Genomic DNA, 26,016 nt, shown 5'->3' with positions numbered 1-26,016 from the left:
ATTCACAGCAGCCAGCAATTTTAATATTCTCTTCCCCAACATACAAAACCCACAAAAGATTTGCAAGCTAAGCAACAGTTTAGTAACTTCAAGGCAAAATAAGGAAGGTTCTAACTAAACAACTGTGTTTGTAATCATTGCAAACACATGGGCAGTAACCAAAGTTAAAAAAAAGTTACACAAACTTTTCATAAGGCTAAGAACAAATAAAAGGTTTCTATCTTCTATGATCCATAGACACAACCCTGTCACTTAAATGTTACAGCTTGCAAAAACATTTTTATCTAAGAGGAAAACAGCTGTACTGTTTTGGAAAAGATACAAGGCAGTTTTCCATTACCAATAAAGCTTCTGGGAAAAGAGGAAACGCAGATTTGTGTTAAAATACATTACAGGTTATGCAAAAGCAGAAACTTCAACACAGGAAAACTTTTAAAGTAAACATGCTGGCCTGGTACTTACCTTTCTCTAATGGTGGGATAAAGACCCTGCCAATTTGGGGCCGGTATAAGGTTGTTGTTACTGAGATTCTGCTGGTGGTACTGCTGGACAGTGGTGCTGCTGGAGTTGGCTGGCTTTTTACGGGGAAATATATCAGCAGCCATCTTCTTCTTCTTTTTAGTCTTCAAGGTAATTATTTCATAACAAACTGGGGGCAACTTGCTGCTGCTGTTGCTGCTGCTGCTGCTGGTATTTGCTTTCTTCGAGCTTTTCTTGGACCTGTTCTTTACCGTCTCTGGAAGCATCAAGAAGAAGGTGAGACATTTCATGTTCTTTTCCTTGTCATCTACCATGAGTACAGTGTGTCTCTCTTTATAGCTAGATATCCCAAATTGGTTTGAACATCAAGGAAATGAGGCTAGCCCGAGCTAAGAGGTTAACAGAAACCAGCAAGCTGATATTTTGCTTCTTTCTCAGCCAGGCAAGGTGACCTTTTCACTATGTTGAATAGAAACTGGCTTTAAGTTTTATCCAGTACTGGGTCTGTTAAATACATCCCCATCATGATTCCTGTTTCTCTTATTTGCTCATAAAAATAACCATTTCCTAGATCACCTGAAAATGCTACACTGAGCGAAGATGACAGGCACAGAGCTGTAGCACTTGTTTTCTGAATTAGGTTAGCAAGATGTGCTGGAGCTGCGTGAGTCTGCTCAGCCGGCTGAAGTTGTGTGGTGAATGGATCGGAGGAGAGTAGGTATTACAGCCCTGCAGATGGAGTCAGACAGCCAGTGCTTCCAGCCAATAGCTGAAGCCACCAATCAGGATTGGACCAAGCAAAACAGTGACACCTATTGTAACGTGCGTAGTTCTGATATTAAAGGAACAGCAGTTGCATTCTCTTGTCTACTGTATATTTAAATAAGATAAACAACATGTGAAATATATTTGAAAACAGGAAGGGAGGGGTTTATGCCCACAGATTTCTCTCCGGTAGATGTACATTTGTATTTCCCCAGTTAAACAAGCAGGATCAATTAACAAAAGGTAGGGACAGATAACTACTCTATATTTCTAGTAAAATCTTTCTTCTTGGTAGCATTTGGTTTTAAACACTTTAAATAAAATCTTCCAGTCTAGAAGCTAACAGAGATTATTAATAGCAAAACCATACTAAACACATTTATTACAGCTTAAAGGCAAGGGATATTACTTTTCCTTTTCTTTTTTTCATCTCTTTAAATGCAAGTTATTGTCTAGTGCAAATGAAGAGCACTGAGGCCATGTGTTCAGTTTACCTCCCAGTGTTTCCTGGCTCCTATAATGGTCTTTGACAGGAGTCTCAGGTCACAAAACACTGTTAATCAGACTAAGATTATACCAGCATGCTTAAATGCACTGAAGAATAAGATAAACTCTACATGTACAAATAAGATTCAAATGAGACAAGTTTGATAATCAGTGTTTAAAGCTGTAATTCACTAAAAATACGTCAGATGAGGCTTCGGGATCTCAAAATCTAACTTAACTGTTATTGTTACATTTAATTTTGTCATTATTTTAAATATAATCCACAACTTCTAACACAGAACCAATAATAAGGCAATTCAAAATGATAAACGTTTTGATGCTGCCTACTTAAAATACAAACAGGTTCCCTCTGCTTTAAATTAGAATATAAGCTACTATAGGTTTTTAATAGACGTGAATCCTTTAACAATTTCTAGTTTTAGCAAGTAAAAAAACCAAAAGCACCTGCTGTAGGTCCCATACATGCTATTTATTTGTAAGAGGGACTAATGAAGAGATTTAATCTCACCCCTATCTATCTGGATCACTCATTTGTTCAAAGCGCAGCAGCCATTTGCTAGCTCCCAGTCAAATGGACCCTTCACGGCCACAGCCCTCCTTGTTGCACAACAGTCATCTGAATAATGACCGCCTGACACAGTAAGGGCTCGGCAAATGGGAGCTACGATTGTTATTATAATTAATAATCTACTAAAGACAGTAAACAAGACATCAGTCTTTAAATCCCTAGAACCCTAAATCACTAAATTGGACCAAGGAATATCCTCTTTATTATCATCATTATTATTCTTAAAACCATTTGCAAAGCCACTGCAAAACATGCTACATAAGAGAAACACGGTCTTTAGCACAAGGTGACCCATCTCCACTTCAGACGGACCCTGAAGTGCTGCTTATTTATTACAATTGCCATATTCCTAACACCAGGGCTAACATACACATACACACACACTTTTAAACCACCTTTAACACACAATGCTAGAGAGAGATCTAGAAACCAGTTTAAAAAGCACGTGGAGAAAAGCATGAAGAAGAAACAAATAAGCACCTATTTCAGCTAACTATTCAGAATACAGTTAAAACTAAAGGATTTCTCTCCTGCTCAACTGTTACTGAACTTCCTGACTACTTCCCATCTAGGAAACCCCCCACACCAGGCAGGCCCTTCTGACTGGGATTAATCCCATACATATCTCTAACAAATCTAGTATCTGGCTTTTCAGGTCAAAAGTAATCAATTAGAACAGAAAGGGAAACCAGCTGCTTTGAGGCAGACATACTATTAATTGGCAGCTGGACAAACAAAATAGGAAAATAACCATAAAACACAGATATAAGAACTTGGAAGGCTTTGTGATTTTTATTCATTTTGCATATAGCTCAATACCCATCACGAAGAAAATCTCCAAAAAACATGGCTCTTATACCATTAAGTTAAAGGAAAAAGTGCATATAATAGTTTGAGAAAAAAAATTATGCAGTATTTTAGAAAATGCTCTTTCTGAAATTAAAGATTTCAATTATTTAGAAAATTTTTACAGAAAAATCCTGAAAATCTAGTTAAACAAAGTAGGGGCTAAATATGAATCACCTAGAACAGTGCTGCAAACAGAGGCATTATCACTCAAATGTATGTGGGGACTGATGAACATGGATGTTTAAAATTAAGACAGAAAAACTATCTGAGAGCTACCTTTTCTTACCACAATAATAAGGCAGGTTAATGCAGGTTTTTGCTACTAACAGTATAATCCAAAGACCAGCAGCAGCAGCATCTCCAGGGAGCCTGTTAGAAATCTAGAGTCTCAGCCAGACTCTGGATCAGAAACTGCCTTTAACAAGGCTCTTCAAGTCATAGGGCATTAAAGTTTGAGACAATATCACACAGATAATATAGGACTATTATAGTGTCTTCCCAACGATCCAGTATCAACACCTGGTGCCACGTTTTGCATTCAACTGTCAAATTGAATCAAAGTACTTTAATTTGGTTTGGACATTAAAAACTCAACGACCCCTCATATCTTGTTCTGAAAGTCTTCTAATTAGGCCCTAAATGTCAAAATTCTAAGATTCAGGTGTGCAGATAGCCAACTGAGAGGGCCTAAGATATTTGTCCATTCTCTGGAAAGGAAGCTCTAAGCCAGATAATTTCAAAGGATAATGACAGAGATGATTTTAGTGGGAAGAATAAGGAATTAAAAAATTCCAAGTGTGAAGCAGATGAACAACTTAATATTTTTAAATAATCTACTTCACAAGTCTATTTAAATTGTGCCATGGTAAAATTAGAAATCAATCTAGTTCAGTTCTGATCGGGCCACTTACAATAAAACAGAGGGAAGGGAGGACCTGAACAGATCATTTAGCCTTTAAGGTCCTTGGTTTTCTCAGCCATAAAACGAAGAGGATCGTCTAGAATAGATGAGTTTCTAGCACTTCACGCTAAATCTACAGAAAGAAATACATTTTATATTCTGACTTAGTACTAACACAGAAACACATACAGGCAATACAAATTCAAAGAAACGACTCGCAAAACAAAACTTACTTTTAGCATATTATATGATATACTGATATTTTCCATTTTATACCTTTCTTCTTCTTTTTAATGTTGGTCTTGATCCATTCCATTAATCTCACGACCACAGGTTAAGAAACACTGGTCTAGATTATTTCTAAGGGCATTTAAGGTTTGGCATTCCAGGGGTCTTTTCTATCAAGAATTTGGGGCCGGGCGCGGTGGCTCACGCCTGTAATCCTAGCACTCTGGGAGGCCGAGGTGGGCGGATCCTTTGAGCTCAGGAGTTCGAGACCAGCCTGAGCAAGAGCGAGACCCCATCTCTACTAAAAATAGAAAGAAATTATATGGACAGCTAAAAATATATATAGAAAAAATTAGCCGGGCATCGTGGTGCATGCCTGTAGTCCCAACTACTCGGGAGGCTGAGACAGGAGGATCCCTTGAGCTCAGGAGTTTGAGGTTGCTGTGAGCTGATGCCACGGCACTCACTCTAGCCTGGCAACAAAGTGAGACTCTGTCTCAAAAAAAAAAAAAAAAAAAGAATTTGGACTAGGGACCACCAGATGATAAGGGTTCCATGAAACTCCTCAAATGGCCTGTGAAATTGGCAGTGTGCATTTATTTTCTGAAAAGAGAAGCCATAGTCCTCCTGAGTAATCCATGACCCAGAACACAATAAAATGTTATGAAAATCTAAGACTGATTTAAATATACAAAACTTTAGTATCACTTTGTTCTCTCTTTTCATTTCTATAATCTACTACATTGAATACAATTTATGGCTTCCTTTCCCCCTTAATTAAATATAAATAGTTAAAACCTCATCTATAGTCTGTAGCCCAGAAGCATTACCACTGGGCTGAAGGATAATAAAGGATACCAGCACATTACCTAGTGTCAAATTGTACCTCTAAAATTTCTTTCCAACTAGCATTCTATCACTTGCTCCTACACCACCTGAATTTTTGAGCTGTTTTGAGACATGGTTATCTGTCCTAACGAGGTAAATAGGCCAAGAAGCCCATCAATTTTTTATGAAGTATTTTAAAATACAACATGCTGACATGGGGTGTATTAGGTGTTGAGTATACAATGGTGGTGAGCAAGATTAGGACCCAAGCTTAAAAGGTTAAGTAATAATATTGGGTTTCATTTGATTTTATAATCACTAGAAAGTTGAATCACTTCATTCAATTCCCAATAATAATAAAATTATCAACAGAATTTAAGCTCCCTGAGATCATCCTTTTCGTCACTGGAAGTTTTGCCAGCAAATCCCACCTTTACTTAGTACAACCTTATATATTCAGTTTGGAGACTGGAATGAGGTTTGAAATTGAAAGGGAATCTAGAAATCATTTAAATGTAACTCTTTTTTTCACAGATAAAGCAACTGGATGTCAGAAGTTTAAGGGGTTTGTGAAAAGTCCATAGCTAAATAGTGGGGCAATGCCTGGACTAGAAGGCAGATCTCCTGCCTGCCATGCTCTATTTTTTCCACTCACTCTAATTTTCACCTACAGTAATTACCCCACATCCTTACATAATGCTCTATTTTTTTATTTCTAACCTACTTTAAAAGCAAAATACATGTACAAAGTTTACAGAGATGAAAACCATGAATATATATACCCCACACCCCTGCAGAAGCACACTATAGGAAAGAATGCTGAAAGGATACTTTCTGGAAAGAAATGGAGAGGAACTCTAACAGGAAGAAAAAGTCTCAAGGAAGCTGCTCAAAAACAGAAAAGGCTCACCAGGTAAAATCAAAGTTAGAAAACCAGCCATTCACGGTTAACACCAAGTTCAATGTCAACAACTAACAATGCTGGCAACTCTTGTTTAACTTGCTCTAACTCTGGACTCCTTGTCTGGACTTGTATGTGGTTTACTACAAGACACCTAAAAAGCTACAGCAGTGAGGTTAACTGAGGTTTAAACAAGGTAAGACAGACTGAAGAAATAATTAACACTTCCAAAAATTATTACTAGAACCTAACAGAGGAGAGTGTTTAACCTGGTAAATTATGATGAAATCACGTTTTGTTTTCACTTATTTTTCCCTTCAATAGTGAGCAAATTCATGCTTGTGATTTGGGAGGTAAAAAGATAGGCAAGAAAATGTTGGCAGTCCCCAAAGACAGCAGCAGCTGCTGGAAAACACACTATATGCTTTCTAAATTTAGAAATAAATATGGAGTCAAACATTGGCAGCATGGTATAATGAAAAAAGCAAGAGCCAGTAACAAGTGAACTTAAGATTAGTTACTTAGTATCTGTGAGCCTCACTTTCCTCATCTGCCAAATGGGATTATTAACCCATTCTCCCACCCCCAGGTTTATTATGAAGACAAGATTATTATGTATTTGTGAAAGCACTTTGATGAACTGAAAACACTCTACAAAGTAAGCTGCCACTATTGGTAGCAATTGTACCCACTGCAGGAAACATCCTTTGTGATTCAGTCAACCCAAAGACAAAAACCCAAAGATTAATCTGGCTTCCTCTCCTTGCACTCTTTCAGGCTGCACAACTACTGACGTTTCATCCCATCTGCAGGCTTGCTCTAGCCCCACATGTTTGGCCAAGCAGGTCCCAGGTTGCTGTGAATCTTCTCTGATTTTGCAGGTAAGGTTCAACAATAATCAAGATTCAAGCTGTGTCCGTGTGGATCAGGTCCACATCCAGTGTCCAAATCCTGCAGCATTAGTTCCAAATCTGCACTTGGAACCCACACTGTAGGCTGGGTGTCTACTGTGGACTTCAAACCTCCATGAGGCCACCTGCTGGCTGATGGCCGGCTGTACCCACCTCCTGAGAGAACCAGAAGCTGCAAGTAGTTCACTTAGTCCACCCAGCAATGTCTATACTAGCAATTCGTTTTGGCCTCTCTCAATAATAACACAGTTTGAATTATAGCAACAAAGGTGATAACTAAGGCAAGCATATGAGAAAGGCATACCTCAGTGCTATTTAGAAAAATAAAGCTCATAAGTTCTAAGTCATCTTTTTACCACACAGAGCCAGTTAACCTTGAACTATACTTTAAATTTGGAAAAAAAATAAAAATAAAAAAGAATACCCAAAAGGTAGAATGTGACAACTCTCAGAAGACAGGAACAATGACTCTTTTTAAAATTCCATATGGCATTTAACATGATATTTGACGATTACAGCTCTTAAACATACTGTGTCTCAGTGTCAGTGTGCACCTTGTTTGTAATACTAAACTCACCTAAATCTCAAATTATTCCCTTTCAAACATTAAGTGAAGTGATCTTGAAAAGGGGTATATAAAATTTATCATGAGATACTCTAAAGACCTCTATCGAAAGGAATACTACTATAATTTCTTCTGCAAAGTTTACAATACTTTGGTAAAAGAGGCAATCAATTGCTAATTTTTACATACTTTGGATGATCTCATAAATGTCCTAATGTATCAGTATTGACTACAAGATCTCCTATCTTTTCCAATTCTAGGTTTCTGGGATTAAAGAATTTGTATAATGTTTGGCAGAAATAGTGATTTATTTAATATAGTTTTCTTTACATTTTAATAATGATTATGACCAATACTCAACTAAAACTCTGTGAGTATATTTATGTGCTGTATTTTATTGACGAAAATTCCTTCTCCTTCCCTACATTTTAACATCTCTGAAACTGGACTGTATCTTTTAATTGATGGTGTCTCATGAGCATAACTATTAGGCTTTTTTTTTTCTTTCTTAGTGGTACATAAGGTAATGGCATGCATGTCTTACAACTGATGGCACCTTACAGTCAGTGCAATAAGGTAAAATCTGTGTAATTCAACAGAAAGAAAGGAATTTCTTCTTTAGGTTGGTTAATTATTCCCTTAACCAGGCAAGATGATGGCTCAGAATTCTGGCTGAACTACATTAGAATAATTGAGCTTTCATCAAATAGTCATTTGATAAAGTATATAATCACAATTCTCAATTGAGACTGCTACTATGACAACCGTTGATATGGTAGAATATCTAGATGGAAATCTCAAAATGAGAATTTGCATTGCTAGGACTGGTAAGAGTTACAGCATTAATACAACGCATTTCCAATATTTTCTCATGATGCACAACTGTACATAAAACTGTACATAAAATATACATAAAACTGATTAGAAGCCTGTAACTCTCTGGGTAATATTTGCTAAAGATATTTTATCAATCAATCAAAGATTTATTAACTTACAACAACTTTATACATAGGTTGAACCTGGAGCTAAATGATTCCTTAGTAGTTATTGCTTACTTTCCAACAAATAGAATCTATATTAAAATGTTAGTTTAAGAGAGAGAAACACTATCATAATATAATGATCCCATTATACAAGGGCTGTCCAGAAAGTATCCAGCTATTAATACGAAAACTTATGAAAATTATGGCTGGATAATTTCCAAACAGCCCTCATGTGAGAGACTTTCTTCTAGGTACCTGAAAACAGTTTTACCCAAAGAAAAGTAAAAACAACGCTCCAGAGCTCTATTATGAAAAAGCTGGAAGGCGGGGGGCGGTGCCAACAGGGTACTTTAACCCTACTGGAAATACTGGAATGGAACAATCTTGCCCAATTATTGCTGTGGCTTTCTCCAGGTTATTTGTTGGCTTTGGATGACAGAGGAGGAAAATAATGTGTTTTCGTCAAAGAAAAAAAGATGTTTCCAATTTTTTTTTCTTTTTTTTTTTTACTTTGGCTGGTGATATATCTTTTTCTGATATTAGGAAGATAATTGCCAAGAACATCTCCCCAATCGAATCATTTAAAGTCCAAAGCCCCTCTCACTTATATACTTAATCAAAGAACATCTTGCTCTATTTGGGAAAGTCACCTTTTCCAATGAGCACATGGAATGGGAAGAAAGAATCCAGACAACTCCCAAACCACTAGATATTCTATATCAGTCCTGATTATTATTAGTGTAGTTCCAAGTGTCACAGCCAAATTTCCCCAATAGCCACAACTCTTAGTGAAAAGTCTCTACAAGAAATACAAACAGATTCCCAAATACAAGTCACCTAAATGTATGCTATACTCGAGGGTGCTTAGAAATAAATGCTCTCCTAAAGTTCAATTTGCTGCCTCCCTCCTACCACCACTATAACATCTGAATGATATAAATTATCTTAGATCATAAATTATGCTCACTGTAAAATGAACAGGGCAGGACTGGGAAAGGCAAGGCCAGAAAAAAATTTTCGAGTCTTTTTTTCTTTTTAAACAAAACCACATAGAAAAAACCATTTACAATTTCACACATTTTGACCATCGTTATACACATGTCAAACGAGTCTCAATTAATTCCTATTTAATGAAATACCTTCCTTCATTTTTACAATGTATGTGACTAAAATGAAATTGTTATTTTAGGCAAACAACACAAAATCTAACACTAGAGGTTTGCTACACTGAGCAAAGCCTGAGAAATTCTGCTGTGGGAAAGCACAAGCACCTGTGAAGTTACAAGGCACCTTCACTCAATTTCTAACATACCACCAAATGAAAATGAAAAAGGCACATACACTTCTAAAACGAGTAACAATAATATTCTTTAACAAAAAACTCAAGTAGAATTATAATAGAAGCCTGTGACAGAGGGTTATTATAGAAACCAGCTTCTGGCAAAAACTCAAAGTAAAATCTGTTCCATTTTAAGACCAAATTTAAAAATATGTTTTTTGCTGCTTTTAATTAGCTTGAAAGTATACAATCCCTGGCAATTTTTATGAAGGACACAATATAAAGGCACAGTGTACTATAAATGTTGGCATAACCTTAACTATATCAACACCAAGTAACATTCAGAGACTCCCTCCATTAGCTGCAGAAAATAATTTGGCACTGACAAAATACTCCTTTGCTGTTTCCATCTCTCATGCTGTTGTAATCAGAATAAAAGTCGAGGAGGTTCTATACTTAGCTTGATCTCATGTGTCAGATCTAAGAAAACAGGGTATTTCAAATAAAAATTCAATTCTAATAATATATTCAGCAAGTCTTTTTTTTAATTAAAAGCAACTATATAAGTAGATCAGTACTTCAACAGCCCAGAGGTACAGAAGTGAAATAATCTAATTGCTCATAAAATAATGCTTAAGTAAGTCTCATTTAGAAAGTAAGGACCATTCATGGAAATATGTTCTTAGATTTGGGTTTCCCCAATCACTGCATCATATAACAATAGGTGGACAGCATTTACATAGGGGCCTCAACTATAATGAACAGATTAAAAGTATTAAAGTCAAAACACATCCTCAAAGAGTGGCAACTTAACTGTCAGTATCTTCATTTTTTTCTTTTAGTAACATAGAGAAGCAACCATTCCACCACAGTTAACAGTGACATGAACTCAGATAAGATACCTGGTAATGATGATGATGACTGGAGCCAAACCAAGAAGAGCAGAAATCAAAATTTACATCTGAGTCAGGTCTCTCTGCATAAGGATTTTCCCAGTGAGCTGTGGGGATGCCAGGATTTCTACTCAGAGTTCAGTATAGGAGACCTGGTTGATGTCAGTAATTGCTTAAAGTAACACTCTCTTGTAAAATTTAAAATATAACATCAAAAAGGAGATGAAAAGAGGTATTTAAGTGGCATGTGGTCAAATCTTAACTATGCTATGTAATATTCTTCCCAAGGGGCTATCATGTGAATTGAGGAAAAGTCTCTCCTGCATGCCAGGAGTGCAAATGAGCAGCTGTCCAGGAAGAAGAGAAGAAATCGTGTCTCACCTTTCTCAGTGAGAAGAAGGTACATGGCTCACAACGCATTTCAGATCTCCATGACCTGGCTCCAACTCACCATTAGCTTCTCTGACTGACTCGTCTTCTTCATTCACCCACCCTGCAAATAAGACTATTCCCACACCACACTACAAATGGGTCCATTGCTTCCTGCCATCCTTACTGTCCTTTCTTCCCTACCTACCAACAAAAGCCTACCCATTCTTCAAAGTGCAGTCCAAAGAACACCTCAGCAAGGAAGTTTCCCTGTTGCTTCTCAGACAGTACATGGACAGGACGCGAACCTACCTTCTGACCAAGGGAAATAACATAGGACAGCATGACCCAGCCTAATTCAAAGGGCTTCCTAGCCACTGAAATCCAGCCCATACCCAGATAAGGAGAGGGGCCTAACTGTTTGCCTTGTGAGTTATGTTTTTCAGGGCCACTGAAGCAAAATACTGACATAGCCTGACATGGCACCTGGCTGCAAAAGAACCAGACCTATCCAGACCTGACTGCCTCAAGCCAGAACAGACCCCCCCCACACTGACCTTACCTTGACTTTTCCTCATTATAATCTCGTTTTAATGCTAAAAATCACACCCCTGGGTGGAGATTTAACATGCTAATGAGACAGGGGATGCATTAAGAAACGTGTGCACTTCTACATGCTTACATGACACCCTTTTCCCAACCACACCTCTTTAAAACTCTCTCCAAATTCCCCTCAGGAGCCAGCCTGAGGACTTTTCCTTTGTGTTGTCCCCCTTGTGCTCAAACATGAGCCCTAATAAAGGCTTGCTTGTGACCCCCGTTAGGCCTCTTAATTTCTATTGCACAGAAAGCCCAAGGACCCATGCTGGTAACAATTCCAGAGTCTTCATGCCCAACTGCAGTACTTTCTCACATTTTATCTTGCCTTAAGTCGCCAGATAGAGTGTGCTTTCTCTGATGACTGCATGTCCCTATCTCCAACAAGAGCTAGCAGTGCCAAACCCACACGTGTGGTTTTCAATGGTTACAAAAGAGGGAGGTTCAAGCCCAACACTTCCAAGTCCAATTATGAATAGCACTCTAAATTGCATCTGTGGAGCACAACTGGCCCTAAATAAAAATGGTCCAAGACTATTTGATGTTTCTAGTTGTCCGAGACGCAAGGTTAGACAAGGTGGAGTGGCAAAGAACCTACACACCTATTAAATGTGTCCTGGGGCTCTCCTGAACATGTCTAAGCACAAATGTAATGTTATAATACTACACTCATCTTGCAGCTAATACAACTGAAAATACTAAAGCTCAACTCAAAGCGAGTCCTTACATGCTCAAAGTAAGGCTTTGATTCATTAGAAGGCTAAAATGTAACATAATATAGATATTCACAGAAAAGTGCGAGTTAACCAGGAACAAGAATTGGTTACCAGGACAAAGCTGCCTTTATCAACCAGCCTGAATTCATGGTCTGGCATATTTATTTATAGTGCTAGTAAAGAATTTTACTGATTTAATGAACTGGAAAGGATGATAAATTCTCAGTAATTCTCATGAAAGGAGGAAAACAGTCATATGAATAATCCTAAAAAAAGATAATTAAAAAGACTTCGTATGTGGCTCTGAAATATGTTTAGTCTGTACTTAACAGTGAATCGATGAATTTCCACTACATTAGACACACCCAATCTTCAAACAAAGTAATAAAACAAGCCTATGTGTACAGGGCCTCCCCTGCCAACAAACCACACTGCTAGGATGGGCGGCGTCTCATTTCAGATTACTACAGAGCAGGAGCGTGAGTGGAAAAGTGTACTGCTTCCACGCGTGCATCTGTGTGTCTTACTTTACTAAGAACTAGAGTGTGAAGTAATCAGGTGTCTGATTTTTTCAAAAAATAAAGAATTCTCAACTTCTGTCTATGTATTCCCTTACAATATTGGAGTAACAATAAATGGGAATGAATAGTATCAATAGTAGAAAAGCTGAATATTTTAGCCACAGCTGGAAAGTCTCCTGCTGAGTTGGTATGTTTGTGAAAGCAAACTTTTACCACCAGCAATGATTTTTAAAAACCATTTGTAGTGCTGAAAATGTAAACAAACTCTTTTAAAGTCATAGTTTGAGTTTCGTGTTGACAAAAAACAAAATTAAAGCTGCTTGAATTTTCAAGTAACACGTTCAACTAGCTATAAAAGTGTATTTCCTGGAACGTGGGATGAGGTAAATATTATACATTCTGTGTGCGCCTGTTCAATGCGTGTATGACTTAAAAGTATCATGCATTTTAAGCAGTTCTGAATTGCACTGGTTAAGAAAGTATCTGAAGTAGGCATAAGAGACTGAATCCCTCCGGAAACTCCCAGCAACATCTGGTAGTGGTAATGCATAACCAAAAACCCTTATGGGTTTTGCTCCAAACAGAAAAGAGAGTTTTCTCCAGGAACTCTGAAACATAAAAACTGCTCCACAGCCTTGCTGTGGGACTTTTCTTTTTACTACTGGTGCTGGTTCCTAAGCTGTTTGGAGGTCACGCCAGTGGACCCTGAGCAGCAGAAGGGAACATGTGCTAAGGACCTGTCAAGTCGCCTGACTCTCCTCCCATTCCTCCTCCTCTACACACCTGAATAATCGTGGAGTTAAGGCATAGTGGTGAAACAGCCTGGATGAATGCGAATTAGCTATTGTGCATTTCTTTGCTATAATCAATGTACTGGTTCATGGAGAATCTCTCGGAAATCCAACAGTAAAAATTATTCATTTTATTAAACCTGGACCCTTGAGTACACATCTTTTTAATATTCTGCATCATAAAATGGGAAATATGCATAAAGCATTTCTGATGAAATTGAAATAGAACAGCTGCTTTGAGAAAAAGCACTTGTGCAACTGTGTTACAAATCAAACCAGTGTTTTTTTTCCTTGAAACATCATTGTTATTTGAGAGAATAAGCAAAGTATGCTTATTCACATGGGTATCTGGCAGACATTTTCTCAAAAATGAAGTGAGCCTGTCACTTCGAGAAAAACTGAGTATTTATTGCTGATGGTAAAATTAAAGCAAAAATCAAAATTTGGAAACCCTGATAAAGCCACCATGAGCCTGACAGCTTCCTAATATTTAAAAGACTGTTCTGATAAAAGTAGTGGTATTAAATGAATATGACTTTTTGATGTTATATAATGAATTTGCCAACATTTGAAAGATTTTCATAACTCAATGAATCAATGTTGTATAATAACAATGCAATTACAGTACAGAATCATGCATGGGTAAAAGATCCATTCAAAGTACAGGACAGACCAATGGATTCTGAGGATAACAAAACAAAAAAGTTCACTGATACGGCTTTAGATTCCAGATGGCAATTAACCTTTAAGAAACTACCACTTAGCAAGTTTTGATGAGGTATCAAATATGGACTATTATCTGAAAATGCTACTAAATATTCCATTCTTTTTCAGCTACACATCTACGTCAGGCCAGATTTTCCTCATATGCTTCAATCAAAACATTTATTTTTAAATTAGTATTTAAAATTTTTCTGTTTCAATTTCTATTCCAGTGAATATCACAGATATGATATTGAGCAAGTTTTCTGGGCTTTTCAAAATAATTAAGAGTACAAAAGGGTCCCGGGATAAAAAGGTTTAAGATCCACTGACTCTCAGCTTCATAAGGAGATTGGATTTTATTGCAAACGTGATGGTAAGCCACTAGAGGTTATTAACAAAAAGATTCTTAAGCAACTCTACATGATCAGGGCCAGATTTTCACATACACCTGCTTTTTCATTTCACTCTCCTATAACATAACTAATTCTCAGAGCATAATTCTCAACCATTCATACCAAAATATTTTTTTCCACATTGTAGACAGAATGGAGGACACAAGAGAAAGACAACAATCTTTAACACAAAAATTAATAGCAGTCAAGGAGCTACTATTCTGTTTGTTTGTTCTATGGCATTGTTTGGCATCTTGGCATTGACCCAACCTCAGAAAATTCACAAAATAGAGGGTATAAGATCATTATTAACACCCTCTTTGAAGACCTTAAGAAAACAATTTTAAATCAGCTTTGAAGTAGACAAATATCCCTAGAAACTTTTCCTGTATCACACTTCCTTAGGAGAATTAGGGACAGCAACCTAAGGAAGCATGGCTGCCAACATTTAAGACAAGTTGTTGTTCACTTTTTTCTTTCATTTAAAAAGACACATATTAGGCAGAATATGTCTCTTCCACAGTGCCATTTTAATATTATACCATAGCTAAATAGTATGGTATCTGATGCTATACAATATAAAAATCTTCCTACATACTAAATAGAAGATAACAGTTTGTTGGAAATAAAGTTTAGGTTGGGTCTTTTCAAAAGTCCAAAAGAAATATTTAATCTACCAGTAGTAACTTTTCATTTAAAAATGCAGTTGATCACTGAACTACATGGGTTTGAATTGCATGGGTCCACTTACATGCAGATTTTTTTAATGAATACACTGGAAATTTTTTTGAAGATTTGCAACAATTTGAAAAACATACAGATGACTAACTGCACAGCCTAGAAAGAAACATCTAAATTTTTTTTTTAAATTAGGTATGTCATAAATGCATATAGTCTATTTTACCATTTACTACCATAGAATATACATAAATCTATTATTAAAAGTTAAAAATTATCAAAACTTACACACATGCAGACTTTAGTGACATTTACAGTCCAGAGAAATGTATGCAAACATAATGATGCATTAAATCATAAATGCATAAAATTAATAGTATACACTGCACTACTGTAATAATTTCATAGCCACCTCCTGTTGCTACTGTAGTGAACTCAAATTTTGTATGCACCTAAAACGTCATGTGACCCTAATCATCTCTGCATGAGCATTTCATCTCTCCAGTAAATTATGTATCGCAATAAAATGGGATCTCTCATGGTTCTCGCATATTTTTCATCATGTTTAGTGTAATACTGTAAACCCTGAATAACACCAGGGGATCCATACAAAGTGCCACTAGTGATGCTGGGAGTTCTCCCAAAAAGCAGAGAAAAGTCATGACATTACAAGAAAAAGCTGAATTGCTTGATATGTACGTGTACATTGAGGACTGAAGCTGCAGTTGCCCTCCGCTTTAGACAGACGAGTCATCTTGTAAACAGATGACATAAATTTATGGTATAGATAAATACAGTATAATACCATAAATATATTTTTCTTCCTTATGGTGGTCTTATTAATAATTACATTTTCTTTGCTCTAGCGTACTTTATTGTAAGAATATAGTATATAATAGATACAACATATAAAATATATGCTAATTTACTGCTTATGTTATCGGTAAGGCTTCCAGTCAACAATACACTATTAGTAGTTAAGTTTTTAAAGTTTTTGGTGAGTCAAAAGTTATACATAGATTTTCAACTCTGTGTTGGGGGTGGGGGTGTCACTAACTCTAGTCTCCTAGTAGTTCAAGAGTCAACTGTCGTCTTCTACTAAACAGCTAGTGTTGGAACACTTCTTCGGCTTCATTCTTAAAAAAAAATCTAGAGGTTGTACATTTTAGTAGGATTCTATCCTCGTAACTACTCCATACTCCATAACTATGTAATATTATAAAATAACTGTAAAATCAAAATACAGGTTGTCCTGATCTTGGGCATCCCATTTTCCTATAACCCAACCCAAACACTATACATTGACATCTCTAATCAATACCTACCTGGTCAAATACATCACTGCCTGGTGGTGATCTTAAGTACATGTCAGGAGCTGTTTGCTAGCTAGGAGTTCAGGATTAATTTTGGCATTTTGGGGAGACTTTCACATCACTTATAAGAGAAAGTAGCTAATAAAGTAACCCAAAATTAAGCATGGGCCAATCCCACAGAAATACTTATTGAATGGCATTAACTAGAAAATCTACTAATTTAAATAAAGAAGTTATACAGCATTTATTAAATATGTGTTTAAGTCATCCAGGGAAGGGTGGGGAAGTCTGCCCTGTGGCTACATGGGCATCAAAAGTTACTGCACATGTGCACCCTTAACCACACTCCCTCCACTGCTGACCACATTCAGATGACAGCCCACTCTTGAACAGATGGGCTCTGGCTTCAAGCACTTACTCATCCTCTCTCTCAAAGCCATAGGAAAGGGCAAGAGAAGAAACCACAGGAAGGGAGGGAGCATTCCGGGATGCACCAATGACAGCCAGAATTGTCATCTACTTTTGTGGGGAAGGGGCAAGGGCTGTGCAAGAGACAGCAACAGAGAGCAATAGCTGCTTGGAGGCTGAACCTGCATCCTGAGCTCCAGCAGGTACTTCTCACCATTTTTAATGTCAACAATAAGGTTATTTTGGAAAGAATTGCCTGATGTAACCCCAATCATCAAACATTTTATCAATTTCTGGGTTTTCTAGCAATGTACATCATTCCCCAGCAACACATTAAATGTTGTTCGACTTCATTACACTTGACTTTTTCATTATATTTTCCATGAGCAAAGCTTATGAAAATAGGTAGCAGTCTATATTATAAGCCCTTCTCTATCCACAGAGACCTAAAGTATATAGTAGCTGAGGGTCAAAATTAGTCCCTCACTAAAGAGTAGTTATGTTTGCTGGTGCTGGGTAAGTAAGACCACCACGTTCAAAAAACAAAAAACTAGAGAAGTAGATGAAATGAGTTGGTAATTTAAAAAAAACCAAAAACTTTCACAAAGGCAGCAAATACAGGAGTCTCTAACACAGATGCAGAACTTTAAAACAAAGTGTGTTTTCCAACTAAGCTATCCATTAATGTCCTAAATTGAGGGAAATGTGATTTATCATCAGAAAGGTAGGTAGGTCAGTGCTTGCCACTCAGCCTTGGTCAGTAGTACTGACTGTTTAGGGTTCAATATAAAATAAATCTCTAACAGTGCTATTTTCAAAAGAATGAGTCTTCATTCTTTTGAATGAAGGCAGATCTAATCAGATTTTCAAAGACAAGGCAAATTCATCAGATAGATGCATTCAGAATAATAGTGCTTTGTGAAATTTTATTTCTAATGTGTGTGGTAATCATGACAAAAATGTTTACACCCTCTAATTAAATATGGAACTGTTCTTGCTCCTATACTATCACAGAAAAATTAAGTAGAGATAAAATATACATAAGAAACTAGCTACATATTGAGAAAAAAAGATAAAATTGAAGAAATTTTCACATTTTGTGTTTAGGTAACAACTATTGGGTTTATGCATTTCTAAAGATACACATGTTTTTGTGTATTGTCTATTCTTCAGTTCCTTAAATAGTCTCTAAAATAATCTTTTTTCTTACAAATCACACCGCTTATTTACACAGCAATTGCAACAGTACCAATCGTACAAATATTCTTGCTCTATTAAAAAAGAAAGAGAAGGAAAAGGAGTCTGATATTTTTGAGATATCCTTGGATTTAAAGGACACAACAGGAGCCTACAAACACAGTAAGCAAAACTTTAACTGCTATAATGATTGCTGTAGTGATGACTGCAATGTTCTCTTGTCTAGGAAACGGAAGGTAAAAAACTGAGATCCTTTGATTTTGTGGATTTAGTATCACGTTCAAATATGTGCCTCTGTGTGGCTCTGGAGGGTTTCAAAATCACCTTATAGAAGTGATTTCAGCAACAACCTCAGAGGAAAAAAGTCTTAAAGGGGGCGTGAAAAATGTCCAGAACAGCATGAAAGCATTAAAAAGGGGGAAACAAAAGATTATAGTCCATTTTAAGAGACAAACACTTGCAGATCAATTAAAGAATAAAATGCAATACAGTACATTACTGATATTTACCAGGGAACCCAGGCATGTTTCTAAAATCTCCAGGCTGATGCCATTGCCTACCCTTGGTTAAAAACTGAAATCCAAAGACAGCAGATTCTCAAATACAATTCACATTATTCAGATGTGAATCAAGGCAGCTGACCAGGCTTTTTTGTCAGTTAAGTGGCCTGGTCCTACACATTAGCAGAGTTTAGTACTTTACAGACAGTACCCTATTTAATCCTCACAACCAGTCTCTGCATTATCTCTATCCTAAATTACACATGTTCTAGAACTTCTCCTTTGCTGGTGAGATGCTAAATCAACAATGTTAGATCCACAAATACCAAAGAACTATGCATATGCTGCTTTATGAGAAATTAGGTAAAAAAAAAAATGGAGAAGTCATTCATTCAAAAAATATTTACTGAGCACTTTCTATGTGCTAGGCACTTGGAACACATTAATAAACCCACATAAAACACTTGTCCTCACGGAGCTTACAGCAGGGGTGGGGAAGAAAGGCAATTCACAAAAAAATAAAATAAATATACAGCAATTTAAAAGGTAATAGATGCTATGGAAAAAGAAAATGTAGAGCACTGCAAGAGGGATATGGGGTGTGTCTTGTATTTATAGAGCAGACCTCACTCACAAGATGTTATTTTAATGAGAACCTGAAGGAGGTAAGGGTGATGGCCATATCTGGGAGGTGAGGAGGGAAAATTCAGAGCAAAGACCTAAGGTGAGAATGTGCCTGCTGTGTTCAAAGATCAGCAAGGAGGTGAGGATGGCTAGAGTGTGAAGCACAAGAGGGAGAGAAGTCAGAGAAGAAATCAGAGTTAGCGGGAACCAGGTTGTGTAGAATTTTGTCAATCATTATAAGGAATCTGGCCTTTACTCTGAGTGACATGGGCCACTGGAAGGTTTTAAGCATAATTTGACTTATATTTTAAAAAGATCACTCTGCTGTTATGTTGATTTAAAAAAGGAGAAGCCAGGGAAGGAGAAATGAGACCAGTTATTTGTTTGGAGGCCATGGCAATAATCCAGGCAAGAGATGCTGGAGACTTGGACAAAAACCCTGATAGCAGAGATGGGAAAAGTGGTTAAACTCCGAATTCTGGATACATTTTGCAGATAGAGCAGCAAGATTTGCTGACAAGCTGGACATGGATAGCATGGGATTAAAAAAAAAAAAAAAAAAAAAAAAGAGTCAGCATGACTCCAAGTTTTTTGGCTTAAATAATTTGAAAAACTGAGCTGCTATGCACCAAATTGGGGCAGGCTGCAGGTGGAGCAGGTTTGCAGAGGAAGATAAGAAATTCAGTTTGGGCCCTATTAAGATTGAGGAGTCTTTCACATAGTCAAGTTAGGAAGTCAAAATAGTCAAGTTAAGAAGTCAAAATAGTAGTTGGAGCTGTCCGATGTGGAAACATACACTTGGGATCCTTAAGCAGCTACATGGTATTTTACTAAACTCCTGTGACTATTTGTGACAATAAGCCTACAAGAACTGAACCTTGGCACATTCTAAATTAACAGGTTGATGAGAAGTGAAAACCAGCACAAATTTAAAAACAAGTGTACAGAAGAAACCAGTGGGCCAATGGTATTAGAAGGAAAGGCAGGAGAATGCAGTGTCCTTAAGAATCAAATGAAGAAGGCATATCAAGAAAGGACCCATTATATCAAATGCTGCCTACAGGTAAAGATAAGAACTGGCTTATATTTAACGACTTGGAATATTTGCTTGGGAAAAAGCTCTGGTGACTACCTTCTACCCAACTCAAGAAGACATGATCATGCACTGAATATAACGTTATGTTTCAATCTTCTCATGAATTCAATTTGTTTTTCTAAAGAATTATCCACAAGGAAGGGTTTGATCCAATTTACTATCAAATCAGTAGACTTGCTGACAAATAACAGTGATAAACCACAGACGCTAATGGTCATCTGCTAATATTCAATTCCCATCCCTTAAAAAAATAAAAATACCTTTAGGTAAACTGGAAGTAAAAAGCATAGATTTCCTTTGTTCTGATGGAGAATTATGATAAACCAAAAAGCCAACAGTGTTTTCTATTGGCTATTTCTATTACTATTTTTCTATTAAAATAAAGAGTTGTACATTATCACTATTACTATTTGATAATGTTCCAGAAGCATTTTATAATGTTCCAGAATGTTAACTGTAGTGCAACCTGCTATAAAACCAAAATAAAAGGTATAATTATTAGAAAAGTATCATTATCTGCAATTGATAATACAAATAAGAAACCTAAGAGAATAAACTGCAAAGCTGTTAGCATATAAGCCAGCCATAAAATACATGCACAAAAATCAACAACCATCTTAGACCAGCAATAGACAATTTGAAGAATCCATCACAAAATCAACAAAAACATTACCTAAGCAGAACCCTAACAGAAAATATTAGAACTCAGATGAAGAAAATAACTCTGCTGAGAGAGATAAAAGGTCTGAATAATCTTTCCTGTCCCTTAACAGAAACACTGATTACTCTACTGATGGCAGTCCTTGCCAAGGAAACAAAATACAACATGATCCAGTATTTTTTAGTTCTAAGGATTCATCTTCCAAGTCTTCCAGATTAAGATGGCAGATTTAACATATATGTTCCATTACACCCTTTCCCTAAACCCCACTAAAGTGACAGCAAGAGATCTTTCCAAAAGACAGAGACCTGAAGACTTAAAGAACTACAGTGGAAACAGGAAGAAATTCTGCGAGAATTTCTGCACCAGGGACTAAAGTTGTAAAGTTGTAAAAGCTGCTAAGGGATCTATATTATAAAACTGCTAACTTGCTTTAAGACTTCTGTAACTTACTCACTTGCAAAGAGCAGGCCTACACCAAAAAGATAAGAACTCAAAGCCCACATGCATGCCTGACCACTGCCCATGACCCTGTCCCCACTAGGAATAGAGATAACTACATTGTAGCTGTGACCCTGACCCTTCCTAAAAATGTATAAAGGACTGTTACACTCTTTGTTCAGGGCTCAGAATTTGGACCCTGTTCTCTGAGCCTCACTGGTGAATAAATGCTCGTCTTCTCCCTCACCTGGTCTCTGGGTCAGTCATTTGGAGAAGGCTCCCCCTTCTTCTCCTGCAACATGCTGAGACCACAGCCAGATTCCTCCATGAACACTGGAAGCTATACTCTTCCCTCAAAGCAGAACACTGGACCACCACTCTCTGACCAGCCCAAGAAGAAAGACTTTACAAATGGCCCTAGTGAAAAACTCAGGAGAAACAGTAAACAGTCAAAAGTGGCTGCCACTGGGGAGAGAGACTCAGGGGACTTGGAGGGAAGGCATGGGAGACCACTTATTTTACAATAAGCCTCTTAGAGTTTTAAAAATGTGCATGTATTAATTTAAATATAATAATCTTTATCTGAAAGGACAGGTGAGTATATTATGATTTTTTTAAAGAACAGTGTGACAAAAAATATAATTAAAATGACAGTTTTATAGACAATCAAGAAAGATTAAATACTGGAATGCTGACACTCCACAGGGAGACCATGCAGTCGGTAAGGGAATGTGTTGTGGCATAAACAAATTGGCAACAAGCCTCAGGAGTCTTAAGAGTTCACTTCTGCCCCAGAATTCTACTGCCATAAATCTAGCCTAAGTAATTCAGAAATATTTAAACCTTCAGCTCTGCCTGTATGTCTGCTACTACTTACTGAGCCTACATCCTTTGCCAGGAGGCCCTGTCGGTTTTCCTCTATTTGGTTCATTCCACCTCACAAAAACTCTGTGGTGCAGGCACCATTACCCTTATTCCAAGAAAATGCAATTAAAGAATTAGGTAATTAAATCACTTAGGAAGCAAGGTTGCAAGCTATGATTTCCAACCAGAGAGTACACATATTCTCAACCACTAAAAATGGAAATATGCCAAACAATGGAAAACTAGTTAAGTAAACTTAGGCAAATTCATCATTAAAATCCCTATTTTCAAAGGATTTAAGGACAGAGGACATATCTATGATATAATATTAAGTAAAAGGGCAGTATTTAAAACTACAGATAAAATGAAAACGCCAATTTGTTTAAAAGTATGCCCATGCAGACAAAAAGGGCCAAACAGAAGTATACCATCCAATAAACAGTTACTTTATTTTTGGATGAATGGACTGTGATTTGTATTAATCTTTTTTCAGTAATTCCCAAAATGTCTACAACAGAGACATTTTATTTTTAAATACTTAAAAACTATAGTAACAATATGAATTCTCAATCATAGCTGCTTAATTTGAAAAAAGATATCAGTAATTGCACACTTTCAAGGAATTTGTTACTAGACAATTAGGTTGAAAGAGACACTAAACTGAAAAGGCTTATGGTAACTTTAAAATGTGCAATGAAAAAAGGAAGACTGAGAGAGTACTATCCTAGCAGCCCAGCATTTCTGGAACTAAAACCATTTGGACTCCCAATACACACCCCAAAATCATTGGAATCCTAAAGTCATTTTGAAATTGACTGAATTCTGATTACTTACATAGTGAAATTTGAAAGCTTTCAAAAAACAAAATAAAAAACCTGAAACATGTAAATGAAATTTTTCTGCAATATGTTATTCAGAAGCGTTTCAACAGTTCCTTGTAAGGCAAACTGGAATTAGATGGCTACAGAATACCTGTGTTGAGCACTAAAAAAAAAAAAAATTTTTTTAATTGATCTTTGGATGTGTTGGGGGAGGGAAGGAGTGGGTGAATGTGTAGACTGTGCCTTTCCTTTGTTATTTTAAAGTATAATATAAGTGGTTTAACTTTTTGTAAAGAATGCCAGCAAAGCACTTTCTAGGAACAAAATAACTCAAAAGCTGGTAATGGCATTCTTTTTGCCACAAATTATCAAAAGTTTTTCACATAGATGTAGGATTATACTTCACTTTTTAAATGTTTAAACAAGTCTTAGGACTTTAGAGAAATGGTGCATACAATTCTTAAGTTTGGGTGCCCCAAAGGAAAACTGTTGGGAAAAAAAAAAGTTGTTTCCACTTCATGCTGGAACTTTATTAATCAAGTTCTCAGTGCAGGGATTGAGAAAAAGTGAATATACAGAGAAAACCAACATAGCAGCTGGTAGCTACCATCCCATTAATAAATAATTCCGTAATTATCTTAGAAAGAAAACCTGGAATTGTAAAAGCTCACTCTTACCTGCGCTGAGGCCAAGAAATAAAAAGGGCGATTCAAAATCTTCCAAAAAGGAAAAGTCCTATTTAGAAACCCAATGGTAAGAGGACCCGCCCACTTCCCCTGGAGAACTCGTTGCTACAGGAACCTGTAGTAACCCCTTAAGCCCACTAACTTTTGAGGAAGGGGAGTCCTCCCAGAAGTTAGGGTTAAAAGAGGGTAGCTGGGTGGAAGGTTTGGAGGGGAGTTGAGGAAAGGTTAAAAAAAAGGGGAAACCCCCTGGCTGTGGCAGAGGGTCAGTGAAGGCGGGCTTAGTAACCCCAACAGAAATTCAAACCACCACTCAGAACAATGTTCTGTGTGCTAGAGTCATATATAGTTCAGCTAAACTTTGAACCACTAGAGATGCTCTCCTCCCTCCGTGGAGGGAAACAAACCACCCTTTGTGAGTTCTTGTCTAGGGAAAATGAACTAGAGTTTCATCCCATCAATCACAAACTGCTACTACTTCGTAAAACTAAACTCTTGACTTCCTTATACTAATCCCGTGGTTCCCAAACTCGGCGGCACATTGGAATCACCTTGGGATCTTTAAAAAATACACTGTATTTTAATTGGTCTGGTGTGCGATTGAGCATGGTGAGTTTTAAAAACTCCCCGGCGACTCTTCTGTGCAGCCAAGTTTGGGAAAACTGTATTAGAGGATTTGGCGAGGTGGCGGCGAGTATTTAAAAAAAAAAAAAAAAACGAACAAGCACAGTTATCTCCCTTTCTCTTTTTTTAAAGACTAATAATAGAATTAGCTAGCTTTCTCCAAGCACACACAGGACAATAGGCTGCTTGATAAATAGGAATCCCCAGCATGCCCTAACAATACTTTCTTTGAAAACACCAGGCAGCATAAGCCTTTTCTTCCCAAGAGAGCAAACATCCTTCTTACCGAAACACCAAAGTTCTACTACATCTATTTTAAGAGCAAATGGGCCGCGAAAGCCACTCAGAACTTGGAGGACGGACTCCAGCACCCGAAAGAAACCGAACCCCGCAATCGCCCACCATCACTCGCCGGGGTCCTGCGGGGATCAGGCTGGGCAAGCCTGGCGCGTCCTTCCCCAGAGCCCCCAGGCCGGACCCCGCCCCCCCGACCCCGCCGGCAGCGCTTCAATAAAGTTACTTGGGGGAAGTTTGCTCCGGTTTCCAACCGGGCGCCTCGCCCGGAGAGGGGCGCGGCCCCCGCCACCTGCTCGGCGCCGAGGCTCCCCGACCGCGCCCCCTCCTTGGACCTCCCCCACCTCCGGGGTCGCGCACCCCGAGGGCGCCCGTGCGGCCGGCCGGAGCCCGCGCGAGCTCGCCTAGCCCCTCCTCGGGGTACCTCAGTCGAGGCGGCCCTGACCCTCGGCCCCGGGCACCAGGACCTCCACGCGGGCCTGACACGCCCCACAGGGAGCCCCTCGGGAAGCCCGCCCGCCCGGCCAGCGCCTCTAGAGCCCAGGCTGGGGATCTGGGAGCCCCTGCACCCCCGGGCCCAAGGCTGGCCCGAGGCCCCCGGCCCGGCCCGGCCCCGCCACTCTGGGCCCCTCCGGCCGCCCGCAGGGTGCGCGCCCCTGCCCCGGCGGTTCCGCGCTGCGCACGCGCGGAAGCACCCGTCCGCTCGCCCGCTGCGCCCTCACTCACCGCCCGCGTTCCTCGTTGCCTCAGGCGCGGCCGCCGCTCGCCGCCTTGCCCGGTGCCCGCTCCTCACGTTCGGGCCGGGCACTCGGGGATCCAGCGCCCGGCGGGCTCGGCGGGCACCCGCACGCAGGGCACGCTCCTCGGGAGCGAGCGCGCGCGCCCGAGCACCGGGAGGGGGCGGGGCGGCAGGAGCGGCGCGCCCAGAGGCGGCCCTGGATACGGGGCATGCGCACTGTCTGCCCCGTCCTAAGGTCGGCGTGAAAAGTGGGCGGGGACGCTGGACCGGTGGAAGGAGGCCAGGGGCTCTCTCACTCGGAGTCACCTTCGCCCTTGTCCCGCA

General features: G+C 38.5%; 1 protein-coding gene across 9 annotated transcripts in view; it reads right to left on the bottom strand.

Moving 5' to 3' along the window:
- The window catches only part of BTBD3 (BTB domain containing 3), a 33,938-nt gene extending 8,123 nt beyond the window's left edge, over positions 1 to 25,815 (bottom strand). For 2 of the 9 annotated variants that reach the window (XM_069496459.1, XM_069496465.1), the window contains exons 1-2: positions 25,680 to 25,815; positions 463 to 1,292 (exon numbers count right to left, since the gene is read on the bottom strand). In XM_069496459.1, coding sequence (XP_069352560.1) covers positions 463 to 794 — 332 coding nt within the window. In that variant the 5' untranslated portion in view covers positions 795 to 1,292; positions 25,680 to 25,815. Of the gene's footprint in view, positions 1 to 462; positions 1,293 to 25,541; positions 25,631 to 25,679 lie in introns of those variants that run through there. The other 7 variants (XM_069496464.1, XM_069496466.1, XM_069496461.1 and 4 more) reach the window with 6 other exon arrangements.
- Positions 25,816 to 26,016: the final 201 nt, after the last annotated feature.

The sequence above is a fragment of the Eulemur rufifrons genome, chromosome 20, assembly GCF_041146395.1.
Source record: "Eulemur rufifrons isolate Redbay chromosome 20, OSU_ERuf_1, whole genome shotgun sequence".
NCBI classification, from domain to species: Eukaryota; Metazoa; Chordata; class Mammalia; order Primates; family Lemuridae; genus Eulemur; species Eulemur rufifrons.
Note: the sequence above shows the minus strand (reverse complement) of the source record. Positions and strands in the feature narration are given on the sequence as shown.